Source organism: Siniperca chuatsi, linkage group LG1 (assembly GCF_020085105.1).
Source record: "Siniperca chuatsi isolate FFG_IHB_CAS linkage group LG1, ASM2008510v1, whole genome shotgun sequence".
In the NCBI taxonomy this organism is placed as follows: domain Eukaryota; kingdom Metazoa; phylum Chordata; class Actinopteri; order Centrarchiformes; family Sinipercidae; genus Siniperca; species Siniperca chuatsi.
In genome coordinates, this window is record NC_058042.1 from 27,468,293 (window position 1) to 27,487,567 (window position 19,275).

Below are 19,275 nucleotides of genomic sequence, written 5' to 3' on the forward strand. Positions count from 1 at the left end.
CGGAGAAACAGCTCTTACGCAACAGACAACTGTTTTTTTTGTTACGTAACAGCGTCTGATTTATTCTCTCAAAGCGAACGTGAACCAGATTTATTTTTTTCCAAGTTACTACTTAAGCCACACAGATTTTTGATTATACTAATAACCCATCTTAAAGTTTACATACCACTGTATTCAACATATCACGGGATTTTAACCACCTTTTTAGTGTGGATTTCAAACACAACTCCCATGATGTAATTGCGCAGTACATTTTATACTAGATATCATTAAAATGCTTGCAGGTAACAAGGGGTTGTAAAAATGTGTAATAGGGCTGTAACTAACAATTATTTTCATTATCAATTAATCTGTTTGAGCATTTTTGCTTGAAAAATCACAATTAATCAGTTATCTGAAGGTTCTATTATTTTTCTGCCCATCTACTAATTTATTAATCAGCTAGTTGCTTCACCACCAATTCCAAATATATCATACCCTTGTCATTTTTTGACAAATTGTTCCTATGATACATAAGAAAACAAACACTTCAAAAAAGGCTTAAGAAATCAGGATTTATTTTTAAAAAAAGTGTTCATTCATAGCTTGATGTCACTGTCCTTCAAATTTATCTTTGAAATTGTTTTTTTTTTTTTAATCAATGATTTGCAATTTTATTGACATTTCCCCGAAAAGCCGTGGGAACCCAGTAAAGCTGTCTTTGACTCTTACAACATAAAAACTATTACTCAATTCATTTTTGAATACTATTCGTGGGTGCAAGTCACCATTGAATCTTTACCATTTAATGCATTAATGAAAGCTAATGGGTTGACAGTTACTCAAAGCATGACAAACTATGAATCAGGTGCAAAACAGATGGCACCATCCTGGATTTACATATTTCAAACCTGCACAGTTGTAGAACAGGACTGTCAGTTGTAGCAGAAATTCTGGATGCTGACTGATCATTACATTATTGGTGTTAGTGACACCCAATCTATTGTCAGTTTGGGCAATTACTTTATAATGTTACTGACAAGAATGCTTTCAGCAGAAAAGTTGGCTGCCGTGGAGACAGAAAAGCTCACAATTTTACCACTGCATGCATAAGAGCGGTGCCTCGCATAGATGGGAAGTGGAGGGAGCACAGAGAGGTAGAGGTAGAGAATACGTGTGTATTTCTAAAGGCTCAAATGTCCGTCTTAATAGATTTTAATGTCATCACAACCTTGGCAGTGAGCTCTTAAAAAATGTTACAGGGGGGCATGAACAATATACAAATTCAAGCCTGACAACCATATTGGGTTGAATGATATAAACTGAGGGAGCAAAAATAAAAACCTCTTTTTACTGCAACTTGCAGTAACTAATAACTAATAATAGATGTAACCCCGTCTCTCTTCACAACAAATAAACTTTCATATCACTAAGTAAAATAGTAAAGCAGTATTTAAAGATTATATTAACATTGAAACCAAGCAGGGGAAAAAAACATAATAAATACTTGATGCTTTCGCAACCATTGTCTGTTTCATTGTATGCTCCTGCTAGCATATCTGTCCAAACCATACAGGTTCAACTGATCACCATGTCAAGTACTGAAAGTCCTCATTTTTTCACCACCGTCTCCAGATACCCGATGAATCTTCTCAGGTTGACTTTGATGTTGTCCAGCACACACAGCTGCTGAGGGCTGTACTTGCCTCTTCCTTCTTTACGAATCTAGTAGAAAAGTGAATTGTTATTAAAATGTGACGCACCTTATAGGAAAGATAAGACATAATGTTTGTCTCTTGTTTATTTATTTATTTTTTAAACAAGGGCACTGAACTATTGTTGTTTATTAAAATCCGTAAAGCCATTGTAAGCAATACCATTTACAAGAGGGAGAAACAAAAATGTTCAGTAGTGGGAGGAATGGGTTAATGGGTTAATAATCCAGAAAACGCATTTGGAAATTGTGAAAAAATCAACAAGAACAGTGCTCAGTAAAAAGAAAAAAGTCTCTGGTACCTTGGCCTTAAAGACAGGTTGAAGTGCCTTCAGTGCAGGTAGTAACTGGATATTTTTAGCAGCCGTCTCCGCCTCGTCTCCATCCGCAAAAACATCAAACAAGGCGTCGAGGGCTTCTCCATTTACAACCAGGTGGGCATCCTTGGTGGCAACTTGAAGTAAGGCGTTTCCAATCATCTGTGTGTGTGTGTGTGTGTGTGGGGGTAGACAGAGTTTCTTAGAGGAAGAACAAATATTCCAAGAGAAGAAAAGAGAGAAAAATGATACCTGAAGGGTTTCCGCAGTGCCCTTCTCTTTGGCTAATGTGCTGCCGGTGATGCCCAGAATGGCGACGGCGTTGACCCTCACACTGACAACATCACAGCGGGTGGCTGCTTCGCTCAGGCTCATCAGCTGCTGGGGGGTCATACACTAACAAAAACAAAACCAACCACACAGATATCGAGCTGTCCAAAATAAACATGGTCAACAGCGTTCAGTGTGAACTGGCAGTGGATTTTTAAGTTTGACAGGAATACAAAGTCCAGCTTCTGTGTTGCCTCTGTATTTATTCACTCAACTTTGCGGGGGCCCTCCACTAATTTTACACAAGTTCAGTTTTCTTGTCATGTTGAGTACTACTCAGCCTGTTAAAACAGCCGTATAATGTCTTCTGTGGCTCTGGAGGAGCTTTCCAAAGTATTCCAGCATTTTTTTTACTTCACCCATACTTGGCAATAAAATCTGCTGCATAGATTTTGACCATCCTTTTTGTGCAATACTAAATCGCTGGATTAACCTTTTAAATGCAAATGTTTTAAATCACCAAAGGAAAGGCTAAAGCTGTGGTATTTCCTGTACCTGGGGAATATTTTTGGAGGCAATCATCTGTAAAAGAGACCGCATGGCGCTGATGACGGCCTCCAGGAACTCCTCATCTTTGGGTATCTCTGAAATTATTACAAAGTAAATTGTACTTACTTAACAGATGTTTCAATATTGCAACTCACTATACTGCTGCAACTGATCATTCTAGGAATATACATTTATTTGTCTACTATGATTTAATTGTGCTTTTCACTTTTCAACACAATTTGGTTTCCAAATCATGAATCTAAGTTACTAGAGTTAGTATCTTGCCTATATTCATGTGTATTTTAGTGAAAAATAAAACTCAAGGAATACCAAATGTGACCTATGCGCTGTATTATAATATGACATAAATGCACCTGCTGCACCAAAGACCAGCGTGGACAGGTGCTGCGCTGCTCCCTGCAGGGCTGCCGCTCCTCCCAGAGACTCGGCATCCATGGTGGAGAGGATGCTATGGAGGGACGTCAGCGCCCTGGACTGCACGCGCTGCATCCTAAAAGGACAGGAGAAGAAAAGATGGCGTTTGTCATAGAGCAGTGAGACTTTACATTCAAGAGTAAATCAGTCTCAAAGAGATAAACCAGTTCCCCCCCCCCCAATAAATCACTTCCCAACAAACCTCACCAGAGTGAAGATACATAAGGTATATCTAACATAGCTTATACTAATTTTGATCAGACAGTTAAGTTAAAGAAAGGATGAGAAGTGAGAGGATTACTTTTTTATCAGGCTTCTCCAGGAGGGATTCTGATGGCACACATCCATGGCTTCCTTTCTGGGGAACTCTGTCTTTTTGAGGACCTTCAATCAAGCGGGAAAAAAAGATATTACTAAAACCATTAAGTGTGGTTGCATATATGAAAGAGAGATCTCTATTAAACTGCACAGATAAGTAATTCAATCTGTTCAGCCCCAGGTGAAAGATGGGTGGGGTTCACAGCATAATCAGAAGCATATTTTTGGTTTGTAATTACAGCAAAGTATACCAAGATGATAGTTTAACTAGATTCCCATGCTCGTCTAAACATTGACACTGTGATGAACTCCTCCTTTCTTATAGCTATTGACTGCTGCCGAGGTGTTACTGATGAAGCAGACAGGTATTTGCCTTTTCAGGGATGCTGTGGTTGATCAAGGCCCCCTGAACCTCAGCTGACAAACACAGTGGTGACATAAGATTGGACACTCCATCACAAAGACCATCCGGACCCATGTCGCTTTCATCGCTGCTCGACTCCTCCTCCCACTCGTCGTCAGAGGGGTCTTAACAGGCACACATACATAGAATTGATCAGGGAAACAATGACAAGACAAATGCTACCAATGCAGAATAACAAAAGGTGTTTCTAGGCACTCAAATTGACTCATTTCTTGTTATAATAGCCTTTCACATAAGCAAACACATACTGGGTGGCAGTGTCATAGGAAATAATGTTGATGAAGAGTGCCTGGGGTCATCACTGCTGTCCATGCCCACAACACTCACCGTCAGAGCAGCACATGTTGACGATGATCTCCAAGGACGTTTGCTGGGCTGTCAGCAAGGCCGTTGCCTCCCTCAGCTCCTCCTTGCCCCTCTGGACAAAAACAAGCAGCCATGTGAGTCAACATCCTACCAAAACGATGACTGTTAGCACTGTTATCACCCAGTCTGAGTTCAGCAGCCCGCCGCAAAGGAGAGCTTCATTTCTACAGATGTACTCAAACATGCCCAGTTGCACTTTTTGAACTGTGATCTAAGTGAAATCCTCCGTCAGGGGTGTCACTTTTGAAGGGAAAATGAGGTTTAAGTAGAGCTTATCTATTGAGTCTCCTGATTACAACTGTGTCTGCGTGTGTTCAGCAGCGTTGCGGAAGAGAAATGCTTTCCATAACTGTTTTACATTTACACTGCTAATCTAGAAAACCCAAATCTTAAATCGAGAAAACCCCATTGTGTAACCCACAATATTACAGTGTATTTTGTAAAGTCACCATGAATGTCACCCGCAATCTTGGGGCTCTGGCTGTGCCTGATATGAGAGGGACAGCTCTGTCTCGCCGAGGTCAGGTCTGGGGACTGTCAGCGTGGTGGAAGCCAGAAGCTGGTCCCCAGTTGAACCTTGCTGAGTGTCCCTAATCTGCTACCCCGAACCCGACAGTTTGTCTGCTCTGTCAGTCTGGCTCACGCTCCAGGATGACTCATACGCCACCTTTTCACCTGACATGCGCCTCAAAATACAAAACTGGATCGCTTCGTCGCTATAAACACAGGCTGCCGTACACGTCCCATCCTAACATTTACAGCATTTAAAACTGAGGGTAAACTTTTTATCTCCAAGAGCCATGGGAATCCATTTTTTTGTTAATGATGTTATTTATGACAATTTGTTATATGTAGACTGCATTTAATTTAATTTGGATTTTTTAAGTGTCCAATTTTTTCATTGAAAAGTTCTAGGCCGTATGTGTACAACTTCTAAGAAATGTTCATAAGAATGGTCCTAAACTTTGACGTATCCGTGAAAAAAATTCATAGTAAAAAGTAGCACTTAAGACTCTTTATATAAAGAAGCTCAAAGTAGCTTTAAGCTCAATTTAAGTGCAAACTGCAGTGAGTGTAAAATAAAGACTACAATCATGTCTATCCAAAATGCCCTCCTTCAAGCCCTGAATCAGCCAATAGCAGGGCCCCAGAGGCGTCCTGTCATGGCTGCGTCACAGCTTCATGCACACCTTGCCTTGATCATGACTACCCATCGTGCATTCTATCCATTATATATGCTTCAATATATTGTAGCATGCAAGAGAAAAGCTTCTACAAGATATTTCACTTACAGTTATGTTGACAATATGAATATATGCTATTTGAGTTATTATTCATAAAAACCTTAAATGAGTTCAAGAAGGATAAATCAACCAAGAGTTACACGTCTGTGAACGTCCTATAAAATGTATGTTAATCAAATAAATGTTTAGGTGTCTCCATTTTTCCAAAACAGAGCACAGTGGGGTTCCATCTAAAAATTAAACATTTCTTTAAAAAGTATACTGGCAAGTTTGTAGTCTTGACACTTAGGGACATTTATGAATGGTACTTACTGTTAGTGAGTACGTGCAAAATTATGTCATTCTTAGAATTTTGGCACAATTAAAACAAAAATTGTACTGTGGGCGACATTATAAAAGGCTTACATCTGAATACTGGATTTACTAGATTAATCCGACCAATATTGGATTTTTAAGTCCAATGTTCATTTAGATATTTGAGAGTTTAAAAAAAGCTGCTATTCAATTCAATTTTATTTATATAGCGCCAATTCATAACAGAAGTTATCTCATTGCACTTTTCCTATAGAGCAGGTCTAGACCGTACTCTTTATAATATTATTTACAGAGACCCAACAAATCCCACCATGAGCAAGCACTTTGGCGACAGTGGCAAGGAAAAAACTTGGACAGAAGCAGACTCAGTGGTGGGCGGCCATCCGCCGCTGCCGTGTTAGGTTTTGAGAGAGCAGGACATTTTGCAGTTGAAAAATAAACTTGTCAGTGATTTGGTCTGGTGGACTACTGGAGAAGGCACTGTTACTAAAAGCCCTCAAACATATCTTTGGCATTTCTGTATGGCAGTTTTTTGATATTTACTGGCCAAGATATGCACCTATACTGATATATCCGCAATAAGGTAACATCAGCCAATATATCGGCATGGCCAACTGATCAGTCTTGCTCTAACAAAAACGGAAGCATGCTACTGACTGACTGTGTTCAAAGGCCAACTTGTATGGCCAAAAGGGCTCACAACCTGCTGTAAGCATAAAGAGGAACAGCAACATTTAGAGTACTATATGAGAGATACCACTTACAGGCAAGAGGTCAGAGAAGTCGTTATCAGCCCTCACAGCTTTTCCATTCTTCTTGTGTTTAGGTGCTTCCTCCTCCTCGTCCATCTCCTCCACAGCGAGCTCTCCTGCAGCCGGGTCTTCTATGTCTGGCGCAGCTGGTGTGTTTCTGTGACGAACCTCTTCTGCTTGTCTGAGTTCAGGTATCAGTGTACCTGGGTCCAGATCCAGGCACTGCGACAGGGTGGCCACCACAGCGTTGAGGGTCTGGGCCTGACGGGCAGCAGGCAGACTGGCCTTCATGTTCCATAGTGTCCCTGAGTGACACAGCAGGCAGAGTTAGAGCTCAGGAAGGGATCTTAAAAAAATTACAGTCACAGTATTCATCAATTGCAGTGTTTGTTCCCTAAATTCAAAAGCAACTTCTGTCCACAGAGGACTGTTTTTAATGTCCATTTCAACTTGTGTAATGGTAGTAAGTTACAGTTTTTAATAATTTACTTGAAAAGACGTGACAAGTGACAAATTGTACCTGCAGCTAATGTCCTGAGGAGAGTGTGTGCCATGCCTGGCTGAGATGACAGCAGCACATTCTCCAGGACTCCAAGCACTGCACTGTTCAAGCTACAGAGCAGCTCTGGGTTATCCTCAGTCACAGTGTGCAAACAGTGGGCTGGCCAAACACAAAGACGAGAGACTTCAAAACGGATTCCTCAAACTTGAGAAACCAAATATGCTACACGTCAGACTTGACTAAGGTCTTTGTTACAAACAATATTAAGATTTCTGAAAGCCCTGTTTGGAAGGACTGTACAGTAATAGCTATTACAGGACATTTTTAATGTCAATGACCAGTTCACACGTCGTGAGTCATTTCTGTAATCAGCCTCATATGTCACAGAGCTGAGACTGTCAGCTCCATTTACAGTCATCACACCAACGTCTATGAATATTAACAATAATACTGTATGCAACATGTGGCCATAAATTTAATCTCTGTAAGATATACGTTAGGCAGAAAATTTACCCAAAGATAAAAAAAATTATTCTGCCTGTTTTCATAAATTCACCTTATGTCTATGTGAGCCTGTAGCTATTATGGGCTGGACTTGGTGTTAAAAGGAGTAGTTCGACATTTTGGGAAATACCCTTATTGCTTTGGAGAGTTAAATGAAAAGATCGATACCACTCTCATGTCGGCAAATTGAATATTAAGCTAGAGCCAGAAGCTGGTTACACCCAATATACACAGCATCCGGCTGCGCTCCGGCTCTGTCACGGCTCTGTTTCTGTTTCAGTGTACACAGGAAACACTTCAGGAGCAGAGCGTCTGTTCTTCAGCAGCCACAATTATACTATAGTTCAGAGTGGTTTTGCCAAGGTTTGTTGTGTTTTATAAGCATAAATATACATTTGCAGCTCATTTTGATGTGGCAACAGATGCTTTTTGGCTGTACTTGAATATGACAACCTTTTGTTACTTCCAACCTTCTCTGTGATCACTCATTTTAAATGACAATACAGCCAATCTCACAGTACAGCTGCTGTCATTAACCTGTATTTTGTCTGACTATGTCGAATCGTCACCGGCAGCCGTGACGGAGGCGGAATTGTGACGCAGTCGGATTCTGTTTAGCTTAGCTTAGCATAAAAAAATGGAAGCAGGGGGAAACAGCTAGCCTGGCTCTGTCCAAAAGTAACACACTTGTTTATTTAATCCGTACAAAAACTGAAGTGTAAAACACGTTGTGGTTTTACAGGGGGGGTTATGTGCCAGGCTATTTCTTGGCTTGGTGTGGTGACTTCCTGGAGTCTCCACTGGCTGCCTGACAACCACACAGTGACAACAAGATTCCAGTCTTTACTATAAGCTAATTGAACCACCTGCTAGCTCTAGCATCATAATTAACGTACAGACATGAGAGTGGTATCAAACTTCTCATCTAACTCTCGGCAAGAAAGCTAATAAGCATATTTCCCAAAAAGTCAATTTACACTCAGTTGTCAGTTTATTAGGCACACCTAGCTAAAACTAACGCAGTCTATTACAACAGTCCTGCAATAAATCCCACCTTCATGAAGGTTAGAATGTAATCACTTTTATGACAACAGGACCTGTACCAGCAGTAATGGAAGTCTGTATGTCCCGTCATGATATTTGGACAAAAAAAATTGAGGTCATGAATAATCGTGGCCAGCTAGGATGTACACACACCTTTATAAAATTAATTATGACATCCAATCAACAGTATATCCGTTCAACGTACCAGCAGATGTGGCCAGCTCCACGTTGTGTGGGTGTCTCTCCAGACACTGGACAACCACATCCAGGAGACCCGCTTTGTTAAACACAGACAGCGCCTGGCTGCTGCTCTCACTGAAAGGACAACACAATATGAGAGACATAACATATGCACACAGACAGACACCGTGCCTCATCTCTGCGTTAATAATTACAGATTATGGCAGTAACAGTGTCAAGAAGCAGGCTTGTGACTATAAGATGAACTAAGAGTGCAATTTTGTGGACTGGCTAGTGGGGTAAAGTATATAATGACGATGTATCTTTACTTAGGCAGTAGACACCTACTAGCCTCATGAGCTGCTAACTAGCCAACAGCAGAAGACTGGTGATACAGGGCAGCTCCCAGGAGAGAAACTGCATGTAATAATGAAATGAGTTGTAGGGCGTCGATGAAAATAGCATGCAGGCTCAGTAAAACATCTCGATAAATAAAAAAAGGTTAAAAACACACACTGCCATCAGCTTGGACTACCTCTTTGCTTACCATAAATTCCACAACAGGTTCACAGCCTCATTGGCTACATCCTCCACTGCATTCTTCTGGTCTTTCATCGGCACAGCAGCGCTCTCAAAACCAGCACAGCACTGAAAAGATGACAGATGACGACAAAACCACAAGTGAAACAGGTATGAACTTTGCCATCGTCCATCTAAAAGTGTTTAGAATGTTAACTCTATATTATGAAAATATAGCTCAGTCTGAAAAAGCAGGTGATACTGTTTATGGTTCACGGCACCTATTGACCTCATCCACTGGTCAACAACAGCGAGCTTGAATTTGATGCCAGAAGTCAATTTGTTCGAGTGTGGGTGTAGAGATTTTTGTGAATATCTTTGCTCCGGGATGAAGCCTAACTGCTGAGGATATCGTAGCCTGCTGTAACAGCTGCTGATGAGGAGGGACTGAAGTGATGGGGTGAGCTAAAAGGAGTGGTGGAGTCTCACCTCTCTAAGCAGTGCTGTCAGAGGAGTCATGACGTCGTGCTTCACCATGTCCTCACACACCTCCTGACCTCCACATGCACTCAGATTCCTGTCAGGGAGAGACAGCAGCAGACACACACTCATCATTCGGTCGGAGGAGATCCGCTGTCAGAGATGCTGTTTGTGTTTGTGTGTGTGTGGGTGTGGGTGTGTGAGAGAGAGCGAGCCCGGAGGTGTCCTGTGAGCAACTGTCTTATTTTGATATCCAGTACATGGAACCTGATTTAAGGTTTACTGGAGGACGATAGTCAGGACAAGGGTTAAGGTCGTACTCATACAAAAACAAGTGTCGACTGCAAAGAGGATGATGATGACGATGATTACTGTTGTTGTGTTGTAACTGTTGTCAAATGTCATCACCACTGATGAAATTGTTGTTTGTCTTTTTGTTTTGGGGAAGGTTATTTGGAGGTAAAACAAATGTAACATGCAAATGTGATCAGATTCCCACATAAATAAACAGAAACAGAATATTGTGTATATTTGTATACAATACATCATAAGACAGTAATAACACCAGCCATCAAATCATGAAAACCTAACAGCACCTTCTTTCTTCTTACAACCGGACCTTTCATTGTGGCATGGCGCCCCCTATAGAAGTAACACAACAAATACATCTGTACCCTATACCCATAATACTGTATAATACCACACTGAATGGAATCTTGATTGTAGTGGGGGGAAGGCCTAAATGATTGAAATAATGTGCTCTGGACATTTTCTGCTATGACAAGTCAAAACGTCTGCTGTGAAAAAGGTCTATTCAAGAACCTCTCGATTACTTTCAAAGATGTATTGAGCGTGGTGACACAAAGACTCAACATTTGCATGTTTCAGGGTAAATCTTGTTGTGGGCAGGGGGGCCCCACTTCCCAAAAGCATCTTCAGGCTAAGATGATCTTAGTCTTAGATCAGACCTGGTTCTGTGGGTGCAGTCCACTCCACACCACAGCACTACTGACTCACCTGAGCGCTCCGGTGGCGGTCTCCCTGACAGCCGGGCTGCTGTCCAGCAGCATGGGCCCGAGGCGCCTCACAGCATCCCTCTGGAGGAAACCAGGGATGGTCTGACTCTGCTGCACCACCCGAGAAATACTGGCACATGCAAACTCTCGCACATCTGCACTGGGACTCTGCAACTGTGGAAAATAGATACAAAACATGACACCAACTATATAAAGTGACCTGTTTCAGACTTCCTGTAGATTACTCACATACACTAACCCTAGCTGCACTTCTCTAGGACAAGTAGGCCTAATAATATAGGATACAGGATATAAAATCTGGCATTATTGGCCATATAACTCATTTAGACTGACATTTTTTTTAACAACTCTACAACAAAAGCCTAAATAAGAGTCGTAAGGGTGAAATCACACATTCAAGTTAATCCTCATTACTGGACTAACTAAACTCGAGATCAACTTAAGTTATACCAATGAAGGATACTCTCCACTTTTAATGTTTCAATGAATGTTTAAACGCCTACCCACTATGCTGTAAGGACATTACAAGTACACCACAGCTTGACAAAAAGTCATTTTAGTGAGAAAACAGGTTTAGACTGTGATCATACTTTCTCCAGCAACTCCGCAGCTGGACAGCTATCATCACCGTGGTCTTCTTCCTCAGCGTCCACTTCCTTCATAGAATTCGCCGGCAATCCAACTGAATTGAACTGCGGACGTTTAAATTTAGTGGTTTTACTTTTACCCATTTCAATCTCTATTAAAGTGCGAACTGCGCATACGTGATTTTTTTTCTTCTTCCACAGTCAGGCGTAGCGACTAAACCTCAAACACACACTCTAGCCTGCTTGGAGGCCATGTGGAAGATTATTCCTTGCCGTAAAGCGGTCGTTGCTAACAGAAAGCAGAGAACCTGTCGCAAAACCACGGGGAACGCAAAAAACACAAACGTTATCAAGCTTTTGTGGTTTATAAGAAACACCAAATAAATCACAGGCAGACGCTTTACACGTAATAAGACAGAAATAAATAGACATATTTTAACACCTTCAGTATTTATTAGGTAAATAGCCTTAAAAATAGAAACATTTAGATAAAACACATGCTCAACATCAGAAACAGAGATGAACACATCTGAACTCACACTGAATGAGTAAAATACATCAAAGATTATGTGAGCAGATCAGCAGCTTCAATTGTGACGTCAGCACAGCGACACTGTTAAAAGGCCCTATCAGTTCATTTCTTCTTTCTTCAAAATGCATTCCCATCATGACGACAATATCTGCCTCAGTGCTGCTCCCCTTGGAGCTGTTCAGACCACCCAAAGGCCTCAAGACACCGAGTGATCAGTGGCTATCAACAAAGACCAGGTACATTGTCTGACCACCCCACTCAAGCTTGTCGTTACTGGATGTTCGGTCGTGGCTTGAGAATAAGTTTCCCCGTCTGTAAAAAGTTGGAAACAAGACAAGTGTTAACAATTTTACTAAAAACAAGTTGTCGGAGCAGACTACGGGTCGCAACATCAAAGAGATTTGTTAACTCACATCGTCACAGGACATGTTGTATTCTGCTAAAACTGTCCGACAGCGGGCAGCAATACTGAAGGGGCAAAAGTCAAAGATGTTAACCAGTAAGCCAACAACTTGAACAGGAGTCAATCAATTATAAAACTGCAATTACCTAAACATTTTCTGCATGCTCTACACTTCTTTGTCAATGGCTAAGATTGGATATGTGAGGTCAGTGCAGATTGCTGGAATTATAAGTCTGACAAAACATGCCAACACGCTGCTTCATATTAACAGACAAAAGGATACATCGATGGTGCCACAACTCGTTTGTGTATCCCAGCAAAGAAGAGAGCTATAAGAGTGATGCAGCTGATGGTGAAGAAAGGATGATTCCACAGTGATGAAAAGAAAGATACCTGCAGAACAAGAGGAACAAATCATTAAGTCAATAACAAAACTTTCATTTTATTTATAGTGAGCTATGGAAATCAAAGTTACGTGTAGTAGAACTTTTTTTTTTAAATAATTCTGTCCATGAGAATTATTTTTTTTGCTTTATTTGGATAATGACAGGAAAGGCAGGGAGAGAGAGGAGATGAAATGCAGCAAAGGGCCCAGGGACGGATTCGATTGGTAGAGTTAAAAAAAAAAAAAAGTACAAGGCAAACTGAAGATAACAGAGGAAATCAAGCCTAAAATGTACACATTTTTAATCGTATAGCTCAGTTTCAGCCTGAATCCAATCATTCTAATGTAGGAAGTACATGTGAAAATATAGCATAAACGCATTCTGTTTCTTGAGCACACCCACATTAACTCTCCAAACTGTTGATTGTATAATTTTAAAAAAAAGGCATCATCTGTTGGACACCAGAGATAAGGCTTGAAGTAAAGCTTGCATGTTTCATCATACCACCTCTGAGACAGGAAGAGGCATCTCTAAAGTCAGATGATGACATAATGCAGGTGAATGTGTGGGGTGATGGTGGGTCCACGACCCTTTCTGTGTGCTTCTACCCTTAGGAATCTGTCTGCCATTTTAGTTAGCCCAGTGGTGGTGGTAGGAGCTAACAAAGCTAAAAAGACAATGGCTACACATCGGCCGATCAGCATAAGTTTCTGTTCAATGAACAGCATACCTTAACGACCATGTTTTGTTTTTAACATAAAGCATGACCAAGTCCAGACCGGTGCTTTTACTTGAAGTTTATAGAGGGACAGTTAATCTGATATGGAGGTACAAGAAAACCTGCTCCACTTAAAACACATCGATACTTTCAAGGAGCAATTGCTCAGATTTTAATAAGTTAATGGACAAACTGCAAAAAATGTGTCAACTGATGATAAAATCATTTATAATCTCAATGCTGTAATTCCCACATTAGGAAGACAATCGTCACATTTATTGCTGTTGCTGCTATATTGTTCATTAATAAGAGCACAGTGTGTATTCTGTTTTTGATGGAGCTTCCCTTTAAGCCAGAAATTACACAACTATACATGTTTGTCCGCTAAATACATACCTTCTGGGTGTCAGGGTCTATTAACCAGTTCCACGCCCCAGTAGCCGTACAAACAGACACCACTATCAGAATCACTGAAACAAGACAAGAGAATTAAACCTAGTGAGACAACATGAAATGTGTTTTACCAGATCAATACATTGTAAGTCTTGCTTGATAAGTATTGCTAAATATTGGTGATCACATATTACAAATCTTTAACCTGTGATTATGTCTGCACCGATTTCTGCATTTACTGTGCTTGGTGAGTGGTGGCTTCCCATGATTCTTTTGTTTGACAATCATCAAATGTCGGGTTCAAGTCAATGAGCAGAAATACACAGGGTTTACCAAATAACAGATTTTGCCAGATAAAAAGGTACCATGTGAGCCACTACATCTTCTCTGCCATTGTTTTGACAATCACCACTAACAGTTACTTACTTCTCCACCTGCCTGTTGCAGGTTGCAAGCAGGAGACATACTCTGTCAATCTTCTCTCAAAAGCCTTCAGGTCTGAAACAAAAATGGCCACGTTAAAAACATTGTATTTGGACCTAATATCATGGCTCTGTATGACCTAGCAACTTAATCTTTTCAACTCTGCGAAATGCTCTCTCCCCTCGACAGAATATGTTATGTGATTTACACGGACTCTTAATATAACTAATGTCAACCTCAGCTCTACAGCTCAGTTTGTATCTAAGTGGTTACTGCAAGTATGTAAACTGAAGTGAGGATGGAAGCACAACGTGACTGAATGCGGCTGTTAAATATCAAAAACGGTCGTTTGCGAACGTTTCTCTTAAAAGCTGAATGTGACACTCTTGACTGCTGGCAAAACTTAGCTGTCTATATAGCTACTTCCCGGACAACAATAGAAACTATCAGACTTTACAACGTTAGCTAATAACTATACAAGCGTATGAACGACTGAATGTGTACTGTCAGTTAAGATAGCTAATATGCTAACTTAAGTGTCGTAAACAGACTAGCCAGCTAATTTAACGTTGCGCCTAGTTTTGTAATCCCATTTTAAAACGTATGTTTTTAATTCCTTTCGTGGTTACAGCTACGAAGCTAAAACAAATAGGCAGCTCTTTAAAAATGTGGTAATTTAAGTTGTTTTCTGTATTGGTTACCTTCGGCCTGTTCCAAGGAGTTCATATCTGAGCTTAATCCCAGCAGCCTGCTGTTGTTGGCTGTGCCCCTGCTTCCCCTCAGCTGAAAGACAGGCCGCATAGACCAATCCGCGTTGGCTGTGTCCTTAGCTCTATCGTCATTAGGTGTAAGCCAAATAAAGGGCGGTACAAAAAGCCAAAGCCCCGCCCCCTGTCCTCTGGTCCACTCAACAGGCCAGATTGGCTCTGGGACTGTAGATGGTGCTGTTTCCACCGTGCCAGTCTAGATTAGGTTCCAGAAAGGAAATCTGAGACATCCAATTTAACACAGCAAACACAATACAGTATATACCAAGAATACACTTTCGTGTACAGTGTCCAGATGACTACAACTGAAACCTTTTCTACGATAGAACACTCCTGGACGAATGAGGGACTACACCGTCTTATATTGAAGAATACACTTAATAACAATCCAACATATTTGAGGAGAAATAAGGTAATAATTAAATAATAGTACTCAAAAAATAAAAATGCAGGTACAATTATACAGTTCAAATATTTTTATTAATTAATGCACTTTGCACTGACCATGACGGTTCAGTTTGTTAGATATTCAGCTGAATTACTGATGTGGATATATTCATTCAGGAGGACAGTTTGAACTTTTTGAGTGTACATGAATGCATGATATTTGGAAAATGAAGAGTGAGTTCATTAAAGTTCTTTGACGATGGACATTGCCTCATGGTGTTTTAATAGAACATCTAAACAAATCTACTCAGTTAGAGGTAACAATATTCATTATGAGCTTATCCTTTTTTTTCTCCACGATTTCACTTGTCCATCACTCTAGGTATAGATTAATCTTGGTCTCATGTCTTTCCACAGGGTTTTTTTTTTTTTTTTTTGCAGAACTATACAGCTTTCTTTGCTTTTCTACAAACTTTAACTTTGCTTTTATACTGTTGAGACATTTGTTGGTGCACGATTTAAATGTACATGATTACTTCCCATCTCTGGACCTGCAAACATGGCAATTAATGGCATATCACATTTTAAGTACTGTTTATTATTGTTTCAGTCATTATATAATAGCATCATTAACATTGCACACAAAAAAAAAATCCAATCACTGTTTAAATAGATGATTCTTTAACAGCCTGCTCTACCTGGTCAGTCATTAAATCAACACTGGGATAGCGATATAATTTCAGGACAATTTCAACACAGAATATGTGTTGTTTCAGAGTGTGTAGCATACTTTTTTGTTTACAGATTGCAGTTTGTTCTGCAGCTTCACACTGAACTTTCCCCTCAGAATTAGCTCTATCTCATCATCTGTTACGTCCCTCAAGTCTAAGACATCAACGCCTTCCTCAGGCTTGTAGGTGACCTCACTGTAGATCCAGCCAACAAGGGCTCTGAATCCTGTTGGGGTTTGCAAAGAGCAGATGGACTTATTGGTGAACAGTGAAGTAGGATCTGTTTGAAGCGTGTGGTTTGTCTCAAAGAAATGCTCGGCCTCACGAGGCACCAAGGTGAAGCTGTAGATCTGCTTTGTTTCCTTCCTGTTCACCAGACTTGATTTGGCAAAGTCTGGATTGAGAACCTCTGGCTTTCTACCAGTCTTCTCCAGCACCCACATGTCCCCCTTGTCTATGAGACGAAAGACACCCGCAGCCTGAGGTTGGTCCTTTCCAGAGACGAGCTCCAGGGGCTCCCAGACTTGGGAAGACACCCCGAAGCTTACATCTGCTATATAAGACTTTCCATCAATGACGACCTTGTTGATGAGATGTGTTTCAGTGGGGTAAAAATCATTGCTGCTTCTGTTGAAGACTCTGGAGCCCAGCGTGGTAGCGTCGTAGCCCATTTCTCTCAGCACCCAGCCGAACAGGGAGTTGTTCTCAAGGCACCAACCCCCACGGCTGCTCCTCACTATCTTATTGAAAATGGCCTCAAGGTCCATGGTGATCCTTTCACCACAGTGAATGCTGAGGTTTTCAAATGGAACTGACATGACGTGCTGTTTGTGGATCAACTTCAGTGTTGCAAGATCCGGTTTATCATATGAGCCGTGGAAACCAATTCTTTTGAAGTATTCCTCCAAATTCATCTTGCCTGTAAAATGCAGGACATGACATGGATTTACAGGACCAATCTACCTGTTACAGTTGCACTCAATTTTGCGAAGTCATCTCAACTGTCTCAAAGCTTATAAGGCTTCACGAGGATTTAATAACGAATCAGAGATCACTGAACTCTTGCTGTTTCTCTCGATGACATTGACAAATCTGGTATTTCCAGTCAATCAAGTACAATTTTATGCTTGTTTTCAATAATGAAAAAATGTCATAATCAGATGTCCGAAATCATATAATATCTATAACTTTATATAGCCTACATATAAAGTTTGAGACTCACAAAATTCCGCAACAGTAAATATCTAGCAAACGTGTTTAACCTTACCTTTTGACATAAGTTGATCTGCTATGGAGCCAACACTTCCCCACAAAGGAAATGCAACTCAGCTATTTCTTCACGGGGCTGTAAGGAGTTGAACTTTGATAGCCAGTAAAACCTAACTGCGGTTAAGGAAGTGGATGATTTTCTTGGGCCTCGTGTTAACCAGCGGTTTATGTGTTGCTTCACAATAATGAACCAAACACATCACACACGTCTTGTAATCGTACGAGTTTACGTTATCAGAGTTTAAGTGTACTTACTTGTATTGATCTGTGTCATGTCGGGAAAAATGAATGCGCCATTTCTACTTCCGGTTTCATTCTGTCAAAGTTGCTGTGCCTGTCAGCATGGCCGGATTAAGAACCCAGGGGGCCCCGGGGCAAAAACTTGTTTTTGGGCCCCTTTTGACCCCACACAATATTCATCATTTTTAAGCAAAAAATGGCAAAAAAAAAAAAATACAGTGGTATAAGCTTCTAAACCAATAGTGAATGTTTGCTAGTTTCTCCTAGTTTTATAATCCCGTAGACTGTAAAATCAACATTTTTGGGTTTTTGACAGTTGGTCAGAATTTTTTTGAATACATTAACATGGGCTCCAGGGAATAATGAAAGGCACTTTTCACTATTTTCTGACATTTTGTACACTGAGCAATCAGTCGATTATTGAAGAAAATCTAATTGTCATATGTATCGATAATGAAAATAATTTGGGTTGGTTGCAGCCTTACAGTACTTCTGTGATGGAATAATACTACCTTGCCCAAGGTTTTCTGTGTGTTAATTACCCGACACAGAAAAAATGGAAGCAATTTGTTCAAACACAACTTTACAACAAATGAGCACAATATGAACTAAAACAATAAATGTCTTAAAACTAGATTTTGACACAGGGTCCCTCTACAAGACCAGGGCGACAAAATGGAGGCTGGAGGACCAGTCAGAGTTGATATTGTACTTCAAGTGGTGCAAATTTCTAGCAAATTTACAATTAATTAAATTATGTAGAGCCAAATAATATGGAGTAAACCTGGGGCTTTTGAGGGCCCTGGGGTCTTGGGCCCCTGTGCAGTTGCCCGCTTTGGCCAAATGGTAATCCAGCCTTGCCTGTCAATTGGTTGGTAAGCCCAGTCAGGTCATTCCAGTAGCTCCTCTCTGTTCTCCACCAATAATGGACGCACCTTTTTCCCGTGTCCTAATTGACTGTGTTGGGCCTTTGCCTAAAATATAGAAGGGTAACAAATATTTGTCTTTCTTTTTATTTTGTTTTTTATCGGCAGCCATGGGACGTACAGAAGGAGGATTACACGCATGCTACACATTTTTAGCCCTGTTTTGACAATTACATATTCAATGAAAATAAATACATAAATACATTTTAAAAGAAGCAAAACAAATAAAGAAAAAAACCTGAATACCACTTTTAAATTCTGGTGTGTACTCTTCCTTACACAATAAGTCCTCAATAAGTGATCAAAACAGGGCAGAATATGTGGTAATGATTTGCATTATTCGTCTGGCATTGCCTCCAACAATCAGAATTAATTATTTGTCATTTATCATGAATATGAACACTAGATTTCCTGGAGCTCTACCCTTAAGAAATATTAAAGTTAAGCAGAGGCTCTCAAGTTGGTCTTGTCTCTGTGGTTCGGTATTGCCCATGCTCTAATTTTAGGTCAGGATTGTTCCAGGAAGTTATGCAAGAACTAGGGATCAAACCGATTATGTCCTCC

General features: G+C 40.5%; 3 protein-coding genes across 5 annotated transcripts; all 3 read right to left on the reverse strand.

Annotated features, from left to right (window-relative positions):
• Nucleotides 1-540: 540 nt before the first annotated feature.
• On the reverse strand, nucleotides 541-11,818 carry heatr3 (HEAT repeat containing 3). Of its 2 annotated transcripts, XM_044171508.1 has the most exons (15): nucleotides 11,540-11,817; nucleotides 10,930-11,102; nucleotides 9,922-10,009; nucleotides 9,461-9,561; nucleotides 8,939-9,048; nucleotides 7,204-7,344; nucleotides 6,696-6,988; nucleotides 4,334-4,424; nucleotides 3,956-4,110; nucleotides 3,566-3,648; nucleotides 3,204-3,340; nucleotides 2,836-2,924; nucleotides 2,263-2,406; nucleotides 1,996-2,172; nucleotides 541-1,704 (listed from the first exon to the last, which is right to left on the reverse strand). In XM_044171508.1, exons 1-15 carry the CDS (start codon nucleotides 11,678-11,680, stop codon nucleotides 1,591-1,593), a joined length of 2,037 nt encoding a protein of 678 aa, XP_044027443.1. In that variant the 5' UTR covers nucleotides 11,681-11,817; the 3' UTR covers nucleotides 541-1,590. The 2 variants fall into 2 exon arrangements, with proteins under 2 accessions (XP_044027443.1, XP_044027527.1); XM_044171592.1 differs by lacking the exon at nucleotides 7,204-7,344 and having other exon boundaries at nucleotides 11,540-11,818.
• Nucleotides 11,819-11,967: 149 nt separating this feature from the next.
• On the reverse strand, nucleotides 11,968-15,246 carry cnep1r1 (CTD nuclear envelope phosphatase 1 regulatory subunit 1). The gene is made up of 6 exons (XM_044172134.1): nucleotides 15,093-15,246; nucleotides 14,395-14,466; nucleotides 13,972-14,045; nucleotides 12,755-12,864; nucleotides 12,482-12,536; nucleotides 11,968-12,380 (listed from the first exon to the last, which is right to left on the reverse strand). Exons 1-6 carry the CDS (start codon nucleotides 15,190-15,192, stop codon nucleotides 12,339-12,341), a joined length of 453 nt encoding a protein of 150 aa, XP_044028069.1. The 5' UTR covers nucleotides 15,193-15,246; the 3' UTR covers nucleotides 11,968-12,338.
• A 373-nt stretch (nucleotides 15,247-15,619) lies between these two features.
• Nucleotides 15,620-17,923, reverse strand: LOC122864443 (arylamine N-acetyltransferase, pineal gland isozyme NAT-10-like). Of its 2 annotated transcripts, none has more exons than XM_044171925.1 (2): nucleotides 17,801-17,923; nucleotides 15,620-17,195 (listed from the first exon to the last, which is right to left on the reverse strand). In XM_044171925.1, the coding sequence occupies exons 1-2, from the start codon at nucleotides 17,817-17,819 to the stop codon at nucleotides 16,318-16,320; spliced, it is 897 nt and encodes a 298-aa protein (XP_044027860.1). In that variant the 5' UTR covers nucleotides 17,820-17,923; the 3' UTR covers nucleotides 15,620-16,317. The 2 variants fall into 2 exon arrangements, with proteins under 2 accessions (XP_044027860.1, XP_044027938.1); XM_044172003.1 differs by having other exon boundaries at nucleotides 17,544-17,857.
• Between the last annotated feature and the right edge of the window lie 1,352 nt (nucleotides 17,924-19,275).

What these genes read in the sequence shown, in the direction of transcription:
- cnep1r1 (XM_044172134.1), bottom strand. Translation starts at nt 15,192, where the DNA reads ATGCGGCCTGTCTTTCAGCTGAGGGGAAGCAGGGGCACAGCCAACAAC. An exon ending in TAGACCCTGACACCCAGAAG is followed by an intron (nt 12,865 to 13,971) that starts GTATGTATTTAG and finishes CTTGTTCTGCAG; the next exon opens with GTATCTTTCTTTTCATCACT. An exon ending in ACAACATGTCCTGTGACGAT is followed by an intron (nt 12,381 to 12,481) that starts GTGAGTTAACAA and finishes AACTTTTTACAG; the next exon opens with ACGGGGAAACTTATTCTCAA.
- heatr3 (XM_044171508.1), bottom strand. Translation starts at nt 11,680, where the DNA reads ATGGGTAAAAGTAAAACCACTAAATTTAAACGTCCGCAGTTCAATTCA. An exon ending in ACCGCCACCGGAGCGCTCAG is followed by an intron (nt 10,010 to 10,929) that starts GTGAGTCAGTAG and finishes TCTCCCTGACAG; the next exon opens with GAATCTGAGTGCATGTGGAG. An exon ending in GGAGCTGGCCACATCTGCTG is followed by an intron (nt 7,345 to 8,938) that starts GTACGTTGAACG and finishes GTGTTTGGCCAG; the next exon opens with CCCACTGTTTGCACACTGTG.